Below are 23,492 nucleotides of genomic sequence, written 5' to 3'. Positions count from 1 at the left end.
AACGCCAAAGACGGATTAATCGGTCACAGACCACAGAGCAACATAGACCTCTACGTGCATACGCATAAAGTTCAATTTCAGTTTTGACACTTCGGTGACATGGCGTCCGAGTGACAGTTTTTGTGTTTGACACGGCGTCGAAAATAACCCGCGATAAGCTTGAAAAAATAAAAAATACTTACTCCACCGAGTCATTATCGCCATAGACCCTACTGGCTTCATGGCAAATTCCGCCATTTTGATCATTTTCCAACCAACAAAACGACAAAAAAAACTACATATTTAACTATCAAACCGGCTCTCAAAATTTCATGAGAATCAGCTGATAAATGCGACCTGGCGAGGAGGACATCCGGACATACGAAAGCATTTTTGCCCAAGCTGTTTCATCGCAACTTTGCCAAGTTCTGTACCTACCTCGTTCCTCCCGCACTTGATGAGGTAGGAGGGCGTCTCGGGCAGCCGCAGGCAGATGCAGAAGTGGAGCAGCGGGATGGCCAGCAGGATCCACAGCACCGTCTGGAAGGGCAGCAGGTCGCCCAGGATGAACACCAGCAGGTTGCCCATTGTCTGTCCCACAAATTGGAAAAGAAACCGTTTATTTGAACTATTTGAAGTCACACCATTATCTGAGAATAGGCTGATAAAAGGATGGAATTTGTGTTTTAAAGCCATGTCTGTGGCAAGCATGCGTACGGGTCACCTACGTAATGGTAACCGGATACAAAAGCTAAAGCTCTATTTCTACGATGTATTTCATATGTTTTGAAACCATGGTTCAAAAGTTAGAGAGGCCCGACACAATTTTCTTTCCTTTCGGAGCGATTATTTCCGAAAATATTTACTTAATCAAAAAATATTTGTTGAAGACCCCTATTCATTTTAAAAGACCTATCCAACGATACCCCATACTGTAGGCTTGAAGCGAAAAAAAATTACACCCCCACTTTAGCATTATAAATTACCCTAAAAAAAAATTTAAAAAAAAAACCGGTTCATGAGATACAGCCTGGTGACAGACGGACGGACGGACAGCGGAGTCTTAGTCATAGGGTCCCGTTTTTACCCTTTGGGTACGGAACCCTAAAAACCGGCCAAGTGCGAGTCGGACTCGCATTCCAAGAGTTCCGTACAGTACCCAATTTTTAACAATGTATTTTTTATATGTGAAACGCGAGTGAATTGCCTTTAAAAAAACCCGTAGGGGTCGGATCAAAAACTAAGTAATTAGTCTGACTCACGCTTGATTGCATATTTCTAATAGGTTTCCGGTAATAATTTTTAGACTATTTTCTTAAATAACTTCTAAACTGTTTATTTTAAAATTACAAAAAAATAATATTTGAGATTCTCAAAATGAGCTCTTTCATTTGATATGTAACATGATATAGTTTAAAAAACATTATTTTTTAACCGACTTCAATTTCATAGAAGGAGGAGGTTCTGTATTCGGTTGTGGCTATTTTTTTTTTCTATGTACGTTCACCGATTACTCCGACATCCGTAGTCCGAATTGAGTAATTCTTTTTTTGTTTGAAAGGAGCTACCTCCGAGTTGGTCCCATTTTAATTTGGTTCTGTTCTGATGATGGGATCCATGAGGAATTGAGGGAACTCCTCAATTTTTAAAGGCACATGCATGGTGTTTTGGGCGTTTTCTTAAGCAACTCGAGCATTTTCTGTCGAAAACCACCAATTTGATGAAGTAGACCTGATGATGATGATTATTTTGATGATAATGATGATGATTTCTTTAAATGTAAGTATGTTCAGCGATTACTCCGGCACCTGTGATCCGATTTGAGTAATTCTTTTTTTGTTTTGAAGAAGTTACCTTTCCTTATTATTTTTGGTTCTGGTCTGATGATGGAATCCATGAGGAATTGAGGGAACTCCTCAATTTTTAAAGGCACGTGTTAAGTGATTTCGGGGTTTTCTAAAGTAACTCGAGCATTTGTTTCCGAAAACCACCAATTTGATGTACTGCAACTGTAGCCTTACCACGAGTTTGACATTGACACATTCGCTAACGTCTTATGCATCTAAATGTAACTTTTTATGCATCTCGCTCACACTAAGGTTAGTACGAGCGAGATGCATAGGAAGTAAGTTACAAACATGCTAGCGAATATATCAATGTCAAACTCGTGGTAAGCTGGTAAGGCTACTTATCGGGGATTAGGGTTAGGAGTTAAGGGGTCAGGGATTAAGGGGTCGGGGAATGGCGGTTGAAGGGTTCCTGGATCAGGGGTTGATGTGCTGTGAGGTTGAGTGATCGGGGGGCTGAGGGATTGGGTCAGTGGCGGGGCGGGCGGATGGATTTAGTTGACAGGAATTATAATTTCCTAGACGGACTCGAGAAAATTTCTGGTTCAGGGTCGAGGGGTTCCTGGATCAGGAGTTGATGCGCTGTGAGGTTGAGTGATCGGGGCGTTGAGGGATTGGGTCAGTGGCGGGGCGGAGGATGGATTTAGTGTAGTAGTGACAGGAATTATAATTTCCCAGACGGACTCGAGAAAATTCCTGATTACATATTTATTAAAGAAATAGGTACACGAATTCAGTGTTAAACATGATCTTGTTTTTCATTCATGCGTCGCGCTCTTAACAATGCGTTAAAACTAAAAATGGAAAAATAAAAACTTTTTACAAAAAAAAGCAAACCGACTTCAAAAAGGATGAAATAAAATATTATCCTTTTTGAAGTCTATGCGTTACCAACTGATATGTTTGAAGTCGGTGCCAAGCCAAGTAGTAACAATACCAGTCAAAAATAATCAGCTTTATGGCTATAAATCCCATTAGAACTGTACTAATAACTATTACAAATGTGTAAGTAATTCTGTCTGCCTCTTTGTCGCCTTTTCATGGCTAAACAACTGAACCGCTTTAGGTGAAATTTGGCAAGAAGGTAAATTTCTTGAATTGTTTTCAGGGGCGTATTTTGAAATTTCGCGCCCCGGGCCAATACGTTTCGCTGCCCCAGGAGGTCAAGGAAGAAAGACAAAATGCAATTCGCCAGGGGCGCCATACGGCCCATTCGCCGCCCCTAGCGGATTGGCGCCCCGGGCCATGGCCCGGATGGCCCTAGGGTAAATACGTCCCTGATTGTTTTATATTTTGACATGTAGTCCTCTGGATAAGGGACGGGAAATTACTCAGTCCCAATCTCACACTTGCGTGCTATAGACTGTTCGAGCATTAGTAAGAAATGCTTTTTAAAAAATACGACGGAAAAAAATGCATTGGATTTCCACTAATGTGCCGACAAACATGGTACAGACTGCGCCAAGAAGGTTTGATCGTGTGTTCTGAGGTGTGTTCTTAGATACAATCGACGTCAAAGACATGTTTGCACCTTACTCCTTTGTAATAAGGCGAAAAGTGTAAACATATTTTTAACGTCGACTGTACCTACAGAAAGTACGTTCATTGTCGTCGTGTAAGGCAATCCAACGTAGGTACATCCTTATCGAATCGCACCAAAATTATGGTATGCTTCAAAATTTGGCTTGGCACCGACTTCAAACATATCAGTTGGTAACGCATAGACTTCAAAAAGGATAATATTTTATTTCATCCTTTTTGAAGTCGGTTTGCTTTTTTTTGTAAAAAGTTTTTATTAATTTTCTCATTTACCCCCCAAAAGTGGACTCCATGTTTAAAATTCATTTGTTTACGTTACATGTCCATCTTTGCGTCACTAATTTACATATGTGTACCAAATTTCAACTTAATTGGTCCAGTACTTTTGGAGAAAATGGGCTGTGACAGACGGACAGACAGACAGACGCACGCGTGATCCTTTAAGGGTTCCGTTTTTTCTTTTGAGGTGCGGAACCCTAAAAATATATGTAACCCTAAAAGGAAGGTCAAAAGTTCAGTATTTCGGATGTTGCCGAAATAAGGGTAAAATGGGTGCGGCGTAATAATATATGTAGGTCTTTCTTCAAAGTATGGTAATTGGAACCGGCTAAGGGACGGATTACTTTGAACTAAATAAATAGCGTAAGGTTTCCAGGGACGTCTTCGCCTTTCCTTTAGTAGGTATAACATTAGGACACAGACCAACCTGATGTGCATTAGGAACAGAGCGAGGTCTCACAGGAAGAAACGTACTTAATAGGGTAATAAGAAATAAAATTTATTTGATACTTATTCGAACAGCCAATACCTATTCATACAAATGTTAAAATGCTATGCTATTAGCTTCACTAGTATCTCAGAAAATTGTAAGTAGGTACGTATAACTACCTAATAATTAGAGATTATAACCATAAGGTACTAAATAAACTAACACAACAAATTACTTAGTAGAAATACTAAATTGTAGGGTGCATCACCGTCATCACCGATCCCTATGCTCGGTACACAGTAGGTTCCGTGGTAGGTTTAAGTACAAACCAGGAATACCCAAATGAGATACCCGTACCAAATGAGGTCCCAATGACCCGTGCGGGAAGCGGGACGGTCACCGCTCTCAATGACATAATTGTAGGGCATGCATCTAGTTACTTTGTTAGTTAACTTTATCTGGGGGCACGGTACGACGAGCAAAGCGAAGCGCAAGGGCACCTTTTCTCGAAGCGCTTCATCGTTTTTTTTAATCCTCATAACTTGGGTTTGGATTATACCAGATAAACAAAACACTCGGTCTATGTCGTTGTTTCATTTGCAAGTCCTTACACGTAGCATGTAGCATCGAATCGACCATGCTGATCAGAGACCGACTACGTCCGTTTATCATTACCATTATACTTATAGTTTTAACCCCCGACGCAAAAAGAGGGGTGTTATACTTATAAGTTTGACGCCAATGCCTGTGTGTTTTTTGTTAGCATCCTAAGCTCTCAAACGGACGGACCGATTCAATGCGTTTTTTTTTTGCCAAAAGCGAGTTTCCTTTCGGTGATTCTTAGCTATGATTGATAAACATCGATCGAGAAGTTTAAAAAGTATCAGCTCTTTTCCAAAATGATGGAAGGCATTTTCCGCCATAATTGCGTAGAGAGTTTTATTTACTAGTTATTACGTTATTAGGTAGGTGGGGTAGAAGGGGCAGTTCCCAGATCTTGCGAAACTTGACAGTTCGCCAGCCTTCGCAGTTCGTTCACCCCCTAACTAGTCTAGGCAACATCCACCCAGCCTATTACAAGCTTTTATTTAACTTGCAATGTAAGGTGCAAGTTAAATTTGACCCACTTCCCGGTTTCCGATGAAACTGAAAATTTGCGTGCATATGTAAGTCGGGTGACAATGCAATATGATGGTATAATCGAGCTGATCTGATGATAGAGACAGGAGTTGGTCATAGGTACCTACTCTGTGATAAAACAGCGCAACCTAATTGTGTTTGGGGTTTTTAGCATAGTCTCGATGAGTATTAGTTGCCTATGTAAAGAAAAGTACAGTCAGCGATAGAAGCTCGTACCAAAAATGAAATTTTTGCCAAAAACTTATTTAATAAATACTTCACTTGAGATTCAGCCGTATTCGAACAATGAGATACGTCAAATACTAGATATTGAAACGATATGGATTGGATATGTCAGTGTCAAACAAGTGTCAAAAGCGACGTTTTTGTTTGAAGAAACGTCACTTTTGACACTGACATATCTAATCCATATCGTATCTAGTCGTAATATTTGACGTATCTTAAAGTTCGAATCGGGCTGTAAATACACTTGTACATCAGTTTTTGAAATTAAAGCACGGGGTTGTTTTATGCGATAAACGCAGCGTTATTAAACGCGATGCATTTGCCACACACTAACGCAGCAGCGGTAAACGTATTGTAATTTTTTCTACAATTCGCTGATCGCATGCGTTCAACGCTGCGTTTATCGCATACAACATCAACAACCGCACGCTTAAGACTACTGACTGAGCACCAGCTCACCTGTGAGAATATAACGAAGGTGCCGGTCATGCCGCGGATGCTGTCCTCGCTGATCTCCTTGACGTAGAGCGGGCACACGACGAAGCCGCCGCCCGAGCCGAAGCCGATGAGCGCGCGCGCCGCCACCAGCGCGCCCGGCTGCGCGCATGCAAGCTTCACGGCCCAGCCCAGCTGCCTCACAAAAACAGAGGCTTAGAATTCATATTAGACGGTGGAGTCTATATAGGTACACTAATTCAGCACGCCATGTGTTACCACCAAGTGCTAGCGTGACCATACATTGACTCTGATAGCAAGTCGGCACAAAATTAGCGTAGACAGATTCTACTAGATCTTACTAAAATTTGATGTTTGGCACAGCCCTAATGCAAATTGACGAAGTTTATAAATAATACTAATCTGGCAGACACAAATTTGGACACAAATTCAGTACCTATCCGGCTCGACAAAGATCGTCAAAGATACTCACAGCAATTGGTACGGAAGAACAAAGCAGCGCGTTCTTCCGTCCAAATTTATCGACTGCCACTCCAAACACAAACACGGCAATGGGCGCGAAGATGAACATGATGCTCGCCATCCACGACACATGATCGTCAGTGAGCGGCTCGCCTGCAGGCGAGTCGGGCCCGGTCAGCAGCGCGCGGTGCGGCGAGATCCAGCCCATTGCTGTGCCGTACGCGAGGATCGGCATGCACACTGGAACAACAACAATACGATTAAGGGGCTACCTGCTAATTCGATTTTCTAGTTCACTGAATAGCTACTGGAAATAAATTTCGGAATGTACAAGGAAAGGAAATGTCTCCAAAAAAGTCCAGTCACGAGAAATTCTAAAAATAATTCCGTCGTGAATTGGCAGAACCGTGAAACAATTTTTTACTAAATAGGTAATAGGTACTTATACCTATTTTATATCAATCGTAGAAAATGTGCTACATTTGGCTGACTGAGGAAGCGAGGCTTAGGGTCAAATATGGCTGGAATTTCATGTTTGCATAATTAATCCCAATGTTTTTAGACGATATCTTTTTTTAGCTTCAGATAGTTCAGATAAATTTGGGTTGCGTCTAATTGCCACGTTACATCTCTTTTCATACATGTTGTATCTATGGCAGTTGGAGCTATACGATAATACGAGTATTATCAGCACTAAAAACATAAAATATTACACCTCATTCAGAATCACGGACGACTTTTTGGCTTACCCCTAATTTCAACTTACCCTAATACACTTAATCAAAATTAAGTGGACTCAGGAAGCGTTACATTATTTATTATGAATTAATTACTCAGGTAAATAGTTGGGTGAGGTAGCTCGCAAGTAGCACCATCGATTGTTGACAATTACGTACAGATATCATTACAGATGTTAGTCTTTGTCACTTTGCAATAGAATCTAATTTCGTCTGGCTCTTGCTAATTGTTTCTTCAGCACACGACACCCGCTGCTCCTCATTATCCAACACAATGGTGTCGCTGAGAAACATGAGATAATGGAAAATCTATACACAATTATACATTCACATATTCATGTGTCTCTGGCCTACTGATTAACGTTGGCAGGTGATGTGACGCTAGAACGTACCTTCATTACATTAGGCCCGTAAGAGATGCTTGATGAGTGGGTAGTGATCTACATCTAGCTACGACATACATAAGCCAGGAGTAGCCATTTCCTGTAGAAAACTGTAAATAAAAGACAATCTGTCTGAATCTTGAAGTACCTAGGCTTTTATGTGTAGGTTAAGGTTGTTGGCAGATTTAAACGCGCGTTGGAATTGTTTCAGCCGTGGAAGTGACATACGATTTATTTGTTTCGGTATTATGTATTTGACCTTCGACGCAAAAAGAGGAGATAATTATACTTATATTTGTGGTTGTTGGGGCATCATCGAAACTCCCAAACGGATGAACCGATTTCGGTAAAGGATTTTTGGTAAGTATACCCAGATACGATTGTTCTTAAATAGGTAATAGATTTAAACTGGATGGTGGACTCATAAATGTATCGGATGTTCTCTTCCTGAAAATTTAGTTACTTACACTGTTATCTCATAGAATAGACGTGGAATGAAAACAGACATATATACAGATTCGTACCTTCTAGAAATGATGATAGATTGTGTCACGTTCATGAACTTCATCTAATAATACCTACGTGCATCGTCAAACTAGGAATACATGGAGTGGGTTTACAATACAACTAACCACATTCATTAAACTTAACTTGGGCAGAATTTTCAACAAATACTGAAATTGATAATAAGATTAGATGAAGGTAATAGACCATTTTTAGTCGAGGCCAAAGGGCAAAGGCCCAGCAAATAATTTTCGGGTGATATGATAATGATGATGTACTTAAGGGAAACGTTACAGTTACCCTTGATAATGGTATCTCTGAGAACTATTTTAATAACCGCACTGATTAGGTACAAAGTTACTGTCAATTTTTTTTTCAAATTAATGGATTACCTACTCCAAATTTCAGCCGAATCAGATACAAGAAAGTGGTTCATATCATTTCACCTTATTTTAAAACAACTAGCGACGAGCTCCGGCTTCGCACGGGTAAAGCTTAACAAATGATATGTATACCTAAACCTTCCCCAAGAATCACTTTATTGATAGGTGAACACCGCATGAAAATCCGTTGTTTTTGGGTTTATTGCGCACATACAGACAGATAGACGCGGGTTTATAAGGTGTGTAGTGATTTAAACAAATACTGTATACGCGGTGAAGCTAAATAAAAGTGTGTCATAAAGGGAGGCAAACAGCGATTGCATGTTACAAGCAGTTTATAAAATGCAACTAGACCAGGTTATTGACATCAGCAGATAAACAATTAGACATTATTATTGAAACTAGATTTATTCGTAGCTCACCGGTTCGTTAGTGCGAGCAACACACCGTGCCAAAATATTCACACGTGTCTTATATCCGTATGATGTGACATTGTCTTATGATGTACAGTTTCAAGAATTATGACATTAAATTATGAAACATTGTATGGATTAAAGATAGGTATAAATAATCATTCCAATCATGTCAGAATGTTGTGGTTTTCAGAGACGAAACGAAGATTCTCAATTGGCACTGAATATTTATGATAAGTAAGTAATTGCATTTGCGAAACGAAAGGATGAAGAGGGACTTATTAAAACTTTCAGGATTTTCACACATTATTAATTATTTCCGTTTAAGTAATTACAATAAAGCGAGAATGATATGATTTGTAGGCGATTTGTATTTATTATATTTAGAGGTATCAAAGAGGGTCATGGTTGTTTCAAAAAGGTGTGCAGAAAATGATACGTTTCTGCACTAGAGCATTTTTTTTACGACAAGTAATTGAAATTTGGGTATAAATGGATTTGTTATACAATTTACATTCTGATATTTGACTCCCCATAAAATAACGATACTTTTGCCTAGATTGTTAATTGAAAGTATACCCTCAAAAAATAATATAAACATTTATAGGTACATACTTAGTCATGTTTAAAAAAAAACACATGCATTTTACTTTCCTCGTATTCGAAATTAAAAGTAGAGTGTTTAACTCGGATGAAAGGCATTATTTCAGCTTCGGACTATTGGCGCTTTCACTGCGTTCGAGCGCCAAACTACCTCGGCAGAAATTAGTGCCTTTCATCCCTTGGTTAACAATCTAGGTACTTAAGTACTATTCAAGTAAGGTTAAGGTACCTACCTATACCTATTTGCTAACTTGTGGTACGGTAGTACTATTACTTATTCTGTGGCTATGCGTGGAATTTTTGCGTATGATGATGATAAATGTTGGTCAGAGAAGGTTTTAAGAGACGCCTAAGGAATTTAAAGCTGATATTATAAGTAAGTAGTTAGGTAAATCTAATCTCAAGACGATAGTCACAGACCATAATATAATCTAGAAATTCCAATATATACCTACTTAGAAAGGTGACCTCTGTCTCGGCCCGATTGTTGGGAATTCTGTATTGAGTAAGTACAGTATGCGTGTTTTATCTGACCGTTTTGGGTAACAAGAATTTTATATTCGAAAATAGTTATAGCATAACTCATAAGCAAATAATCGTTGGGAAACGAAATTATCGGCAAATATTTGTAAGCAGCTACCGAATTTTATTGCTTTTTTATGAGCACTGTGTATAGGTAGGTCGCATGCCCTATAGGTAGGTAGGTAGGTATACATATACCTAGGTAGGTACTTATGTTTGATGGTATAATTGGTATACGTTAGTTATGTAAGAAAAGATAATTATGTATAATAAACAGTTTGCGATCTTTAAAAAACAGGGTACTTTTACTTTATACTTATATGTAAACATAATCCCACCAAAAACATTTTCATGTAAAATGTTGCCAAGACGAAACCATAAGGCTCGCACTGACAAAAAGTTATCAGATCTCTTGTAGAGCCAAGCTTCTAACTGTACAAGCCCTAACTTCACAAACTCTACACCTTAGTCAAAATATGTGGCTTGGCCGTTTCGCTACTGTCACATGGACGTAAGGTGAAAAATGTATTCACTATTCATTATTTGTTATAATACAATAGTTCTTGGAGTAACGGAACGGCCAAACCACATATTTTGACTAAGGTGTAGAGTTTGTGAAGTTAGGGCTTGTAGAGTTAGAAGCTTGGCTCTACAAGAGATCTGATAACTTTTTGTCAGTACGAGCCTTATGGTTTCGTCTTGGCAACATTTTACATGAAAATGTTTTTGGTGGGATTTCACTTCTTTTTGTAATTGTAAGTTGCTTATGACAATCTTCCATCCCTTAATTTAAAGGGTTGCGCGTGTGATTTAAGTACCTACCTACTATTAAAAATCCTGAAATACGTACCTGGGCATCTTTTATACAATCAGCTTTTTACTGATTCCCCATAAAAACTTCAACCCCTTTTTCCCCTAACGCCCTTTTCCACCCCTTTTTCATCCTTACGGGGTGATTTTGGGGTTGAGAACTATTCTATACCATTCCCCATTACAAAAACTACTTATCTACATACCAAATTTCAACTCAATCGGTTCAGCGGTTATTGATTTCCCATACAAAATTCCACCCACCTTTTCACCCCCTTAGGGGCAAAAAATTTCAAGTTTTTGAATTATTTTGTTGTTTGTGTACTAATACTATCTTACATACCAAATTTCAGCTTCCTAGGACTTCAGGAAGTACCCTAGAGGTTTTGATGATCAACAGTGAGTCTGTGACGAAATCGGGGTTTTTTAGATATGAATAAAATCTAAAGTATAAGAGCTACGCAATTGAAAATTTTTATGTTTAATAAGTCTATTATTGACATCATATCGCGGGAATTTTGTTTATCTGGTATAATCCAAACCCAAGTTATGAGGGTTCAAAAAAACGACGAAGCGCTTCGAGAACAAGTAGGTAGTGCCCTTGCGCTTCGCTTTGCTCGTCTTGGCGGGGGCACTACCGTGCCCCCAGATAAACGAAACAGGGAACAAACACACGGACCAAATTTTGAGTTATTTCCTTTCGTTGGCAGGTAGAATTGACTTTTAAATGATGATGTTGAATGATAAATAGGTATTTAATAACAATAATTTTGAATTGATTTGCTTTGTATTTATTTGATATTTTACAGTTAATATTTATGTCTGTTGGTGTGGTGAAATTAGTTTAACCCTCGTGTAGAAACCCTCGCAACGCTCTTGATTCCATTTTTCGAACCACTCGCTACGCTCATGGGTTCAATTTCTCGAATCTTTCGCTTGCTCGGGTATCAATAGTAGCACGAGAGGTTAAACAACTTTTCCCCCTAGTAAAACAAATAACTATTATTTACATATAATAAGTAGGTAGGTACATATTTCGTGTCCACAGATGATACTTTTCGTCCACAGATGATACTTTCGTGTACATAGCTGATAATTACTATCGAACATATGATGAGTGAACTGTGTCGTAGGGTTTTAAAAAAGCTTTGGACTTTAATGTATAATCCTCTGCAAATATATAATTATAGGTAAATCGCGCAATAACTCTGAGGCTATTTTTATTACCTACCAAACAATCTTTTCTTGGAACCATCCAGCCAGACATCGCCATAAAAAAATTGCAACCCATTGAAAAATCAAAATGCAACCATCTTCAGGCTCTAACTTCTGACTCAGTTAGAATGCATTCTGTAGCTTAGAAGATGATTGAGGGCAGTATCAAAACGTAACCCGGCCTACGCCGCGCGCAGTTGGATAAAAAAACTGGCCAAGTGCGAGTCGGACTCGCGCACGAAGGGTTCCGTACCATTACGCAAAAAACAGCAAAAAAAATTTCAAAGTGGAAAAATTACTGTCTTGGGTGAGACTTGAACTCACGGCCTCTGGATCGATACTCCAGCGCTCTGCCATGTGAGCCACCAAGACCTAATCCATAGCCAGCAAATCTTTCCACCATACTACGGGTCAAGGGGACCCTAGCGACATCTACCTTAAGAGTGTTACACTTCTTAAACGGCTACCGGAGTTCCAAGTTACATTGGAAATTCACCAGTTACGATGTGCTACCCATACTAATTTTAATTTTTAACAAGCATAAACGTCTGCTAACGATGCTACTAAGCTTATAATAAATTTAAAAGTGGAAAGATTACTGTCTTGGGTGAGACTTGAACTCACGGCCTCTGGATCGATACTCCAGCGCTCCCGTAATATGGTGGAAAGATTTGCTGGCTATGGATGAGGTCTTGGTGGTTCAGATGGCAGAGCGCTGGAGTATCGATCCAGAGGCCGTGAGTTCAAGTTTCACCCAAGACAGTAATTTTTCCACTTTTAAATTTATTCTAAGCTTAAATTAAGTAGCATCGTTAGCAGACATTTCTGCTTGTTAAAAATTAAAATTAGCAAAAAAAATCACGTATGTTGTATGGGAGTCCTAATTAAATAATTATTGAATTTTGTTTTTAGTTACCTATTTGTTGTTATAGCGGCAACAGAAATACATCATCTGTGAAAATTTCAACTGTCTAGAATCTAGATATCACGGTTTATGAGTGAAAGCCTGGTGACAGACAGATAGACAGACAGACGGACAGCGGAGTCTTATTAATAGGGTTCCGTTTTTTAGCCTTTGGGTACGGAACACTAAAAACCGGACAAGTGCGAGTCGGACTCGCCCACCGAGGGTTCCGTACTTTTTAGTATTTGTTGTTATAGTGGCAACAGAAATACATCATCTGTGAAAATTTCAAATGTCACGGTTCGTGAGATACAGCCTGGTGACAGACGGACGGACGGACGGACGGACGGACAGCGGAGTCTTAGTAATAGGGTCCCGTTCTACCCTTTGGGTACGGAACCCTAAAAATGGCAAACATTATTAAACTTTTGACATTGTTTTTGTTTTTATAGAGTTTATAAACTTACCAACTATGGACATTAAAACTTGATTATGTTTGCTCCCATTCTTCTCCATCACTTGTGAACCTAATTTGTACACTTTGTTCACCATGTTTAGGTATTATTCCAAAATATCAAGTATAATTAATATCTGGCAAAGTAATGTTAAACTCTAATGAAAATAAAATTAAGCGCCCATTTTAACTATTTTTCAAGAATATTATAAATCGAACAAAAAATTATAGGTATCTAATAATTTAGAATATATGCGAAAAATCAATGAAATAGGTCGCGTGTATACCGGCCGCGCGCGCATTGAACTGAGTCTACTGCCAGTTCGCGCATGCGTAATATTTATGATCGCCGCACGAGGGGTTAATTGTTATATCTCTGGTCGGATAAATAAACAATGATTAGTTATTAGAAGAACGGTGGTTGAGTGTACAACATCATAAATATCTATATCTACTTATATTTAGTAATTTACAGTAACTAAAACCAAATTTGCATAATAGGCCTGTTGCAAGTAACAAAGAATCATGGAAATAATGGTTTCAACGAAACATATATGTTAATATGATTCTAAAAAATGGTCCAATCTCAGTATAAACTGAAGGATTATTAATATATTCAATAAAATAAAAGTGCAAAATTCTCCAATCGGCCATTTTTACTGAAACGCCAATCAGAAGCGTTCTAAACAGTGACGTCATCAATCCATAACATATTTCTTAGAGCAACATAGACAACCTCATTGACCGAAATCTATACGTGGGCACCAAAGAGTTCGAAAGGTGCAAAAAAAATGTTATTTCGCCACTAAACATTTATTACGTCCAAAAAATATTATTACACGATATAAAGTAGATATCTATTTGTTATTATACTTATTATTTAAATAAAATGCAAAATAATACTATATTTCAACAACAAACTTTTTTAATTATTTGGCTGAATGGAACTATCATTGCCATGTTGGCTGTCGTAACTAGAAAAAATTAAAAATTAAAAAGAAAAAAACCGGCGTTCGGTGATTTTCACTCAAAATGTACATGTATCTAAATAATTAATCTTAAACTGCAACCGTGTGAGAGTTTTTGTGTAAAATGAGTTATTGTGATAACTTTTTGTAATGTATTTATCATCCCTAATCGTAATATATGGTGCTGAATTAACAATATCATTCGGATTCAAGGGAAATTCGTAACTGTAAGTATGTAAACAATATCTACCACCCTACCACCAACTAAATGATGACGTCACAAATGGCATGCGAGGCGTTTTCGCGCGAAGTTTAAACTAGCTATAATAAAATGCAATTATCTATGTTAAATCTTATGAGTATAACTGAAATATAGTGTTTTTCGGAACTAATACAAGTGTACCAACGATATTAAAAGGGTTTTCAAAATTTGTCATCAGGCCTATTCTGGGAGCCTATTCGAGTCGAGCCGAAGAAGCCACAAGATTTGTTTGTATATTTTTGCCCGACTGACAAAGACTGTTTTTTTCCGAATGTACATATGTATGTTTTTTCCCGGTGGAGTGCAAACGTTAGGTTATAGTACGCGTCTAGGTATGCGTTTAGAGTGAAAGGCTGTTTGTTTGTATGTGTAGTTCTGTGTTTATGCACATGTATGAATAGGTAGGTATAGGCGAAGTTGCATTGTATACTCTGTGTTATGTAATCGGTCTTCACATTGGATGCGGATCTGGAGACCGCTCCGGTGTGTGGTCCGAATGTATTAGTGGGATAACCGCATATTGATGGATGTTTTAATATCTTTGCAAAGGTTAACTTTAGAAAAAAGTTTATTGACCCATCTTGTGGCCCATCAAGTCACTGTCTGCCGGATATAAAATTAGTCCGACCGAAGGTTCGGTTTCGGTTTCGGTTTCGGCTAGTTTCGGCAAAAAATCATGTTTCGGCTGTAGTTTCGGTTTCGGCCAAAAAACGGCCGAACCTTTCGGCCGGGCCGAAACTTACGTAATGGTACTTCGGACATAGACCAAAAGTTGGGGAATAAGTAGGACAACAATATTAATACCTACATATACTGATTCATGTATAGGTACAGAAATTAATTGGTTTATAAAACACAATTCCACTAACGAGGGCGCCACTCGTCGACCGGCCAGAGCCACAGCCAGGTCAGTCTTAAGAGCGCTCTTACAAGAAAAGAAATAACGCAAAATTGATGATACTAGTCGACGAAATTCAGGACTTTGTGCTCATTATTAGAAACAATGAGTACTTGTTCCAGGAAAAGCGTCTTCTTATCTTTTTAAATATCGTTGTAAATATTAGAAAAAGGACTTATTAAATTAGTAATGATTTTTTTTCTGATGGTCGTTTCCGAAAAACCCCGTGAAGCACTGAATGGCAAGCTCTTATTTGGAAATGTTGAGAAGTTTACTCTGCTAAACCTGGCTATTTTGTATTACTAATACCCTGTACTTTAGGCATATCAAACGATATTTTTCCTACACACCTTTGAGAAAGAGAAAATCAAAGTAAAACGAACTCAATTTTCTCTCCGAAACAAGTGTCAATTCCTACGAAAATCTACTTAATATCGAAGTCATTTTCATACTCAAGCAATCTGCAACGTTTGCTTATACTGTTGGTATACATTAGTGTTTATGAAATTCTACTATAATTTTTTGGCAATTTTTTGAAAACTACTCTATATTACCGATGACGCGCGCTGCGCCAGCTCAGTGCCGCGGCAGAGCTTGTAGAGGCAGGACGTGTGTCGGTCGGCTCCGCACATTTTCAACGGCGACAACGAGATTTTTTATCATTGTGTGCGGCGGGCGCCGTGTAAAACGCTATACTGTGTGCGTGTAAACCGCAACGAGAGACTTTGATCCTAGCACTGTTTTTATAGTATTATAATTTATAATGGTACAGTTTAATAAACTACCGGACAGGATTAAAAATATTTGAAACGACCTGACATTCTATATGTATTAATTTTGACTCAAGATAGTACTCAGGGTCTGATGATGGAGCCGGAAGGTGGTCACCGGTACCAATCAACCATGCAACTAAACCACTTCGTGTTTAGGCTCGTTTTATTCATCTCAACAAGATCTTTGACACAAGATAGTACTCATGGTCTGATGATGGAGCCGGAAGGTGGTCACCGGTACCAATCAACCATGCAACTAAACCACTTCGTGTTTGGGCTCGTTTGATTCGTCTCAACAAGATCTTTGACACAAGATAGAAATAGAAATAGATAGAAATAGAAATAGAAATAGTTTATTCGTGGCATAAAAAATTGGTAACAGACAAGAGAAAAAAAAAAGAAGAACGAAAATTAAAATTTACACTTAACATTACAACACATATCATTACATAACAGAACAAGTAAATAGCCACGAAATGGTCCCGACTCAGCATGGTGTTAGCCTAAATGGGCCAACGCTGGTCTTCCGTCGGGGCCATGGACGAGTGAATCACGGAAACGGATAGTACACAACATTTAAATAATGAACAGTGGCAAAAAAACAAACGAGTTGGAAATAAATAAATAACAGTAATTCATTAATATTATAAAATAATTACATTTTATGGAAATAAAATAAAAACCAAAAGAAATAATGGCGAAAGACTAAAATGTGAACGCGACCAATTGTGACATAAGTGTCGAGCAGTTGGCGCCATCTGTTACAACACAGCAAGGATTAAAACGCGTTAAGCAAAAACAACAAATATACGTGAGCCATAGTTCACGTGTTGGAAAGTTTTATAAGCGAAAATAATACATACTAACTACAATTACTAGAACTACGACAAAACATATTGAGAATTAAATTAAGAACTACGTAAAACAATAAAAATGAGTTTGAATGGCAGTTGCGGAAGGGACAGAAAAAGATGGTAAGTACTTATACATACATGAATATTTAAATGCAGCTTGTCTCAAGTTTGAGGCATTCCTCGCTAAGCTGGTGTTCAGATAGTACTCAGGGTCTGATGATGGAGCCTGAAAGTGGTCACCGGTACCAATCAACCATGCAACTAAACCACTTCGTGCTTGGGCTCGTTCGATTCGTCGCAACAAGATCTTTGACAAAAGTTAGTACTCAGAGTCTGATGATGGAGCTGGACTGTGGCCACGGGTACCAGTCTACCATGTAACTGAACCACTTCGTGTTTGGGCTCGTTTGATTCGTCGCAACAAGATCTTTGACACAAGATACTACTCAGGGTCTGATGATGGAGCTCGAAGGTGGCGACGAGTACTAGTCTATCACGTAACTGAACCACTTCGTGTTTGGGCTCCGTGTTTGGGCTTCGTGTTTGGGCATCGTGTTTGGGCTTCGTGTTTAGTGTATCACCTAGTGTCAAAGATCTTGTTGAGACGAATCAAACGAGCCTAAACACGAAGTTGTTTAGTTACACGATAGACTGGTACCCGTGGCCACCTTCCAGCTCCATCATCAGACCCTGTGTATCTTCAGTGTCAAAGATCTTGTTGCTACGAATCAAACGAGCCCAAACACGAAGTGGTTTAGTTACATGATAGACTGGTACCCGTGGCCGCCTTCCAGCTCCATCATCAGACCCTGTGTATCTTCAGTGTCAAAGATCTTGTTGAGACGAATCAAACGAGCCTAATCATGTTACTACATGGTTGATTGGTATCCGTGACCACCTTAATCATCATCATTATCATCAGATCCTCAATACTAGTTCGTTTTTAAACCCTCGTTGATACAAACTTTACAACCTATAGGTACCAAATGCTATGACGAAACATGTAAATAAGCGAGTACCTATAATTTATTTCGAGTAATACTTATACCTTCATAAGTACGAGTATGGGGCTATTCATAAATTACGTCGTTTCAAATGGAAGGAGGGGGGGGGGGGGGGGGTCTGGACATCGGATGATGGTAGTATGACGTAGGAGGAAACAGAGTCATCCGAAGCATGATTTTTGGATGATTTGAGGGGTGGGGGGGTCAAAAATCGTCAAAAATAGATGAAAAATTAATTTATGAACACTGCACACACTTACATTTGCACTGCATTTAGTATTTTCGTACTTACCAAATAACAGTTTTAGGACTTTAAAAGTTAAGCACAGTTAGTGTTGTTATGGTTGATTTCAATATGCTTCGCGAAGGATCAAGAATGTTTAATCCATCATTGTAGTGCGAGTGTGGTAGAAGGGATCGGCATACTAAGCTCGCACGGCCTGCCGCAGCGCGTAAAATACCTAAACTCGCTCAACGCCGAAATGTAATAGCGCTCTTAAGAGGCTGTCAATACCTATAACGCGCACACTGTCTAATCGTATCGGAGTGAATGAGATAGCACTGTCGCACGTAGCCGTTGGCCGAGTATCAGTTAGGCCCGAGTAGAACGAGGTCTTTTTCGCTCTTATTCACTCACTTATTCAGTCATTTTCCTATCTACCTCTAATGGCAAATTTTAAGCGAGGCTAAAGGCTACGCTCAACTAGTGCCGCAAATTAAAACCAAAATATTACTTTGCTAATCCGCGAAAAGATAACGTGCTAGTCAATCAGTGCTAACCCGTTATACTTACTTGCGTATTTTTACATGCAATTAATATTCCCACCCTCCCACCGCAAAAATAAATACGCAAATAAATATAACAAACCACCACCAAAAGAATAAACCTCGACACGTGTTTCGCCTCTCTACGAGGCATCCTCAGGAGTTGTTGACGGTCTGACGCCCGGCAACGGAATGACCTGTCTAGAATGGTCGGCCATATTTATACCTTGACCACTTCCCCTACCGTGCAAGTGTGAGTGAGATGGAAAAATTCGTAATAACGGCGATGACGCAACATTCAATTGTTCGTTAAGAATCATGCCCCTATTGTTGTACCTAATTATTTCCAGTTGTTCCAGAACACCCAAACGCAATCCCTTTTCGCAAACATGTAAAATATCAAAAGAATGATTCTCAGATAAAGTGTGACCTGTATCTAATAAGTGCTTTGCAAAATTGGACTTCTCTGGATGGTTATGTCTATATGACGCAACATGCTCTTTATACCTAGTAGTGAAACTACGGCCCGTTTGCCCCACATACACTTTATTGCAATCGTCACAGGTAAGCTTATAAACTCCAGACTTTTTCCCATTCTCGATCTTATCTTTGCCATTGCAAAGCTTCGAGTGCAAAGTATTATTTGTCTTAAAGGCCACAGGAATGTCGTTAGACTTCAAAATTTTGTAAATTGCATCAGACAACTTGCCAACATAAGTTATGCTCGCTTTATATTTCTTAATCGGTTCAGAGGATCGTGCCGCATACAACATAGTGTTGACCATACTATTCCGCTTTTTCCTGATGATACCATCCACAACAGACTTATCGTAACCATTCGAAACTGCTAAGTGATAAATATTATTTAATTCAATCTGATAGTGTTCATCAGAAACACGAATGGTTACGATAAGTCTGTTGTGGATGGTATCATCAGGAAAAAGCGGAATAGTATGGTCAACACTATGTTGTATGCGGCACGATCCTCTGAACCGATTAAGAAATATAAAGCGAGCATAACTTATGTTGGCAAGTTGTCTGATGCAATTTACAAAATTTTGAAGTCTAACGACATTCCTGTGGCCTTTAAGACAAATAATACTTTGCACTCGAAGCTTTGCAATGGCAAAGATAAGATCGAGAATGGGAAAAAGTCTGGAGTTTATAAGCTTACCTGTGACGATTGCAATAAAGTGTATGTGGGGCAAACGGGCCGTAGTTTCACTACTAGGTATAAAGAGCATGTTGCGTCATATAGACATAACCATCCAGAGAAGTCCAATTTTGCAAAGCACTTATTAGATACAGGTCACACTTTATCTGAGAATCATTCTTTTGATATTTTACATGTTTGCGAAAAGGGATTGCGTTTGGGTGTTCTGGAACAACTGGAAATAATTAGGTACAACAATAGGGGCATGATTCTTAACGAACAATTGAATGTTGCGTCATCGCCGTTATTACGAATTTTTCCATCTCACTCACACTTGCACGGTAGGGGAAGTGGTCAAGGTATAAATATGGCCGACCATTCTAGACAGGTCATTCCGTTGCCGGGCGTCAGACCGTCAACAACTCCTGAGGATGCCTCGTAGAGAGGCGAAACACGTGTCGAGGTTTATTCTTTTGGTGGTGGTTTGTTATATTTATTTGCGTATTTATTTTTGCGGTGGGAGGGTGGGAATATTAATTGCATGTAAAAATACGCAAGTAAGTATAACGGGTTAGCACTGATTGACTAGCACGTTATCTTTTCGCGGATTAGCAAAGTAATATTTTGGTTTTAATTAGTATGGATTTCCGCAAAGTAACGCCTGATTCTATTCACTAGTGCCGCAAAGTTGATTTTCTCAATAGTTAATATTTTGCGAGGCTGGACAGCTGACTATTGATTAAAACGAAGAAAAATCCCTTAAAAGTGTCCCCAGTACAGTTTTTCATTCGAATGCTCGACCTTAGCCTCACTTTTTACCTCAATTTACCTTTGGTTTGTGTTCCACATGTCCTCTACTTCAGCTTAGCTTTTGGCCTCGCTGCGCCATGCTCGCTTTTTAATACAATGGACATTGGTTGGAGTCTGTGCTCAACTACTTATCCTGAAGCCTGAAGCACGGCTTTGACTTCGCATGAAAGTTCGCCTCACTGGGGCATTTCGGACTTTTAGGCCCAGGTGAAGATCGGTACCCGGCCTTGCGATATTGTTAACAAAAAATTTCGCGCTCGCTGCGCTCGCGTTTTTGGTTGTTTTTTTTTGGTTGACCCTGTATCAACATGTTAGCTTGACTGATGAATAAATAGAGTTAGACTGAGAAAATTCTGCAATGATTTTGATAGCATACGCTGTGCAACTAGTGCAAATGTTATTTATACGTCACAATTTCATAGAAGTTTTGACGTTTAAAATAACACTTGCACTGCGTGTGTTATCAAAATCGTTGCAGAATTATCTTGGTCTAACTCTAGTAATTTTAAGTAACATCAATTTCAAGGACATTGTGTGTTGACAGCCCCATAATATGCGTGTAAAAGCGGTTTTATGACATTTTTTCAACGATTTTAACAAGTCTACAAAAGTTTCGGTTTCGGTTTCGGCCGAAACTAGAGCCAAAGCCGAACATTCGCTTTCGGTTTCGGTTTCGGCAAAAAAACATGTTTCGGTCGGACACTAAAAATTAGATACCTACCGTTATATTAGGCGGGCATCCAGTTTTATTATCCAATAGCCCCGTATGGCCCGGTATTGATTCCATCACTATCCTCCAAAAGCCAAGTACATTTTAGATTTAATAGTCATTAGTCATGCTGCCTCAGCGTCACATGCGCAGGCAAGAGCAGCAATCATTCGGTGTACTCTTTACATTCAATATCTGGGAGACCGAGCTTTGCTCAGAAAACATATAAAAACTCAAAAATGCGCGTTTTCCCAGAGATAAGACCTAGCTAGATCGATTTTTCGCCCCTGAAAACCCCCACATAACAAAAATTGAAATCGTTAGAGCCGTTTCCGAGATCCCCGACATATATAAATATCTAAACAACAATTGCTCGTTTAAAGGTATAACATTTAATTATCTCGTGTGCGTAACATTGGCGTAACACCTCTATTCCGCGTAAGGGAAAGACATGTTACCGAGTTTACCAAATCAATAAGAATTTCAGCTCGAGCACATGTGACTGCGTTACAGAACGAGCGAGTGTATGTTTGGCGCGAGCTAACTATGTTGCTTATTTACCTCTTACCTCTGATATTATGCGGTTAGGGTGAAAGGATGTTTGTATTTGTTATTCCGCGCGATTCGGGAAATGAATTAGAGATTCACTAGATATGAAATAGTAAAGATATGTGACGTTCCACGGCAAAAGGTACCTTATGGAGCCGCAATAATATTATTGCGGCGCTATGCGACGTAAGCGCCAGCCGCCATTAGGTACTTACCTTTTGCCGTGGAACATCACATATCTTTACTATTTCATATCTAGTGAATCTCTAATTCATTTCCCGAATCGCGCCGATTGACACGAATGAATATTTACATGTAGTAGGTATCTTCAGAACGGTTTTGTAAATCGAATGTTTGGTACAAACAGCAACACTCCTAACTGTACATCGGTGGACCTTGTTACAAAATGCATAAGGTCCACCGATGTACAGTTACCAGTGTGGGCGACGTGGGCGATGGTAGGTACATCGGCGATGGTTAGAATCTTAGATAAGTCTTGTCTCAACTGAGGGTGCTGCTATAATTTAACATTTGAAGGGATTTAGAACTAGTGGCTCTGTGAGCTGTAGACCTCGCGAGCAGAGCTTGAAATAACATGGTGCTAAGAGCTTTAAATACACCGTGTTTTTTTTGATTTCCGTTAATTTCAAGGGTGCATTCCTGAGCTTAAATCAAGTAACTTTCTCAAAGACACCGATGTTCTAATTAAGTCCATTTCGGAGATAATCCATAATTTATTTTTTTACTATAAGGCCTCTACAAGCGTGTACACTTGCCTTAGGGCCGGCTTACATATTGATTAGTGTTTAGAATGAGTTCATACATTTGCTACTAAACTTAAGTACAATCTCGGTCGATTGATGTACGAAATGACATTGATATGTCACAGATTTCAATTGTTTGGTTGAGTTAAATGTAATGCCCGTGTTACAACAACGCTATATGCTACATTTAATTACTTTTTAAACAAAAAAAAAAACAAAAAAGAAAACAAAAAAAAAAATTATTTTGAAAATTAACTATGCCATTTAGTTCTTATAAACGTACTTAACTATACCCCGAAGTTAACGGAATTCAATAAAAACACGGTGTATAGTAAATTAAAGAAAAACAATACGAAATTTATGTGTAAAAAAATACAAAAAGTTATAATATCCCAGCATACAATTACTGGGGATCGAACCCAGACCCTCTGTGCAAACAGAAAAAGCGAACGTTTACAAACTGAGCCAAATAGTTCTTAGATGGGTTGACGAAATTTAGCTACTCCTTCTCAAATTAAAATTAGTTAAAATTAAATATCTAAATACCGCCTAAACCAGCGATAATTTTTTTCTGCATTTTTTGCTATTAACTCTGTAAACATGTTTCAAAAAGAAAAAAGTCTTATGATATCGATACGACTATTTGTTTAGGCGCCAGGTATCACGACTCCGCCATTTTTAAAAATTTCCAAAAACCG

The 23,492-nt window shown here is 38.9% G+C and overlaps 1 protein-coding gene across 1 annotated transcript in view; it reads right to left on the bottom strand.

Moving 5' to 3' along the window:
- Positions 1-13,475, bottom strand: part of LOC134800561 (facilitated trehalose transporter Tret1-like) — a 32,478-nt gene extending 19,003 nt beyond the window's left edge. The window contains exons 1-4 of the mRNA XM_063773048.1: positions 13,299-13,475; positions 6,368-6,597; positions 5,899-6,069; positions 418-570 (exon numbers count right to left, since the gene is read on the bottom strand). Of these exons, the coding sequence (XP_063629118.1) occupies positions 418-570; positions 5,899-6,069; positions 6,368-6,597; positions 13,299-13,383 (639 nt within the window). The 5' untranslated portion in view covers positions 13,384-13,475. The remainder of the gene's footprint in view (positions 1-417; positions 571-5,898; positions 6,070-6,367; positions 6,598-13,298) is intronic.
- Positions 13,476-23,492: the final 10,017 nt, after the last annotated feature.

The sequence above is a fragment of the Cydia splendana genome, chromosome 20, assembly GCF_910591565.1.
Source record: "Cydia splendana chromosome 20, ilCydSple1.2, whole genome shotgun sequence".
In the NCBI taxonomy this organism is placed as follows: Eukaryota; Metazoa; Arthropoda; class Insecta; order Lepidoptera; family Tortricidae; genus Cydia; species Cydia splendana.
The sequence above is the reverse complement of the archived record's forward strand: the minus strand, read 5'-3'. Positions and strand labels throughout refer to the sequence as shown.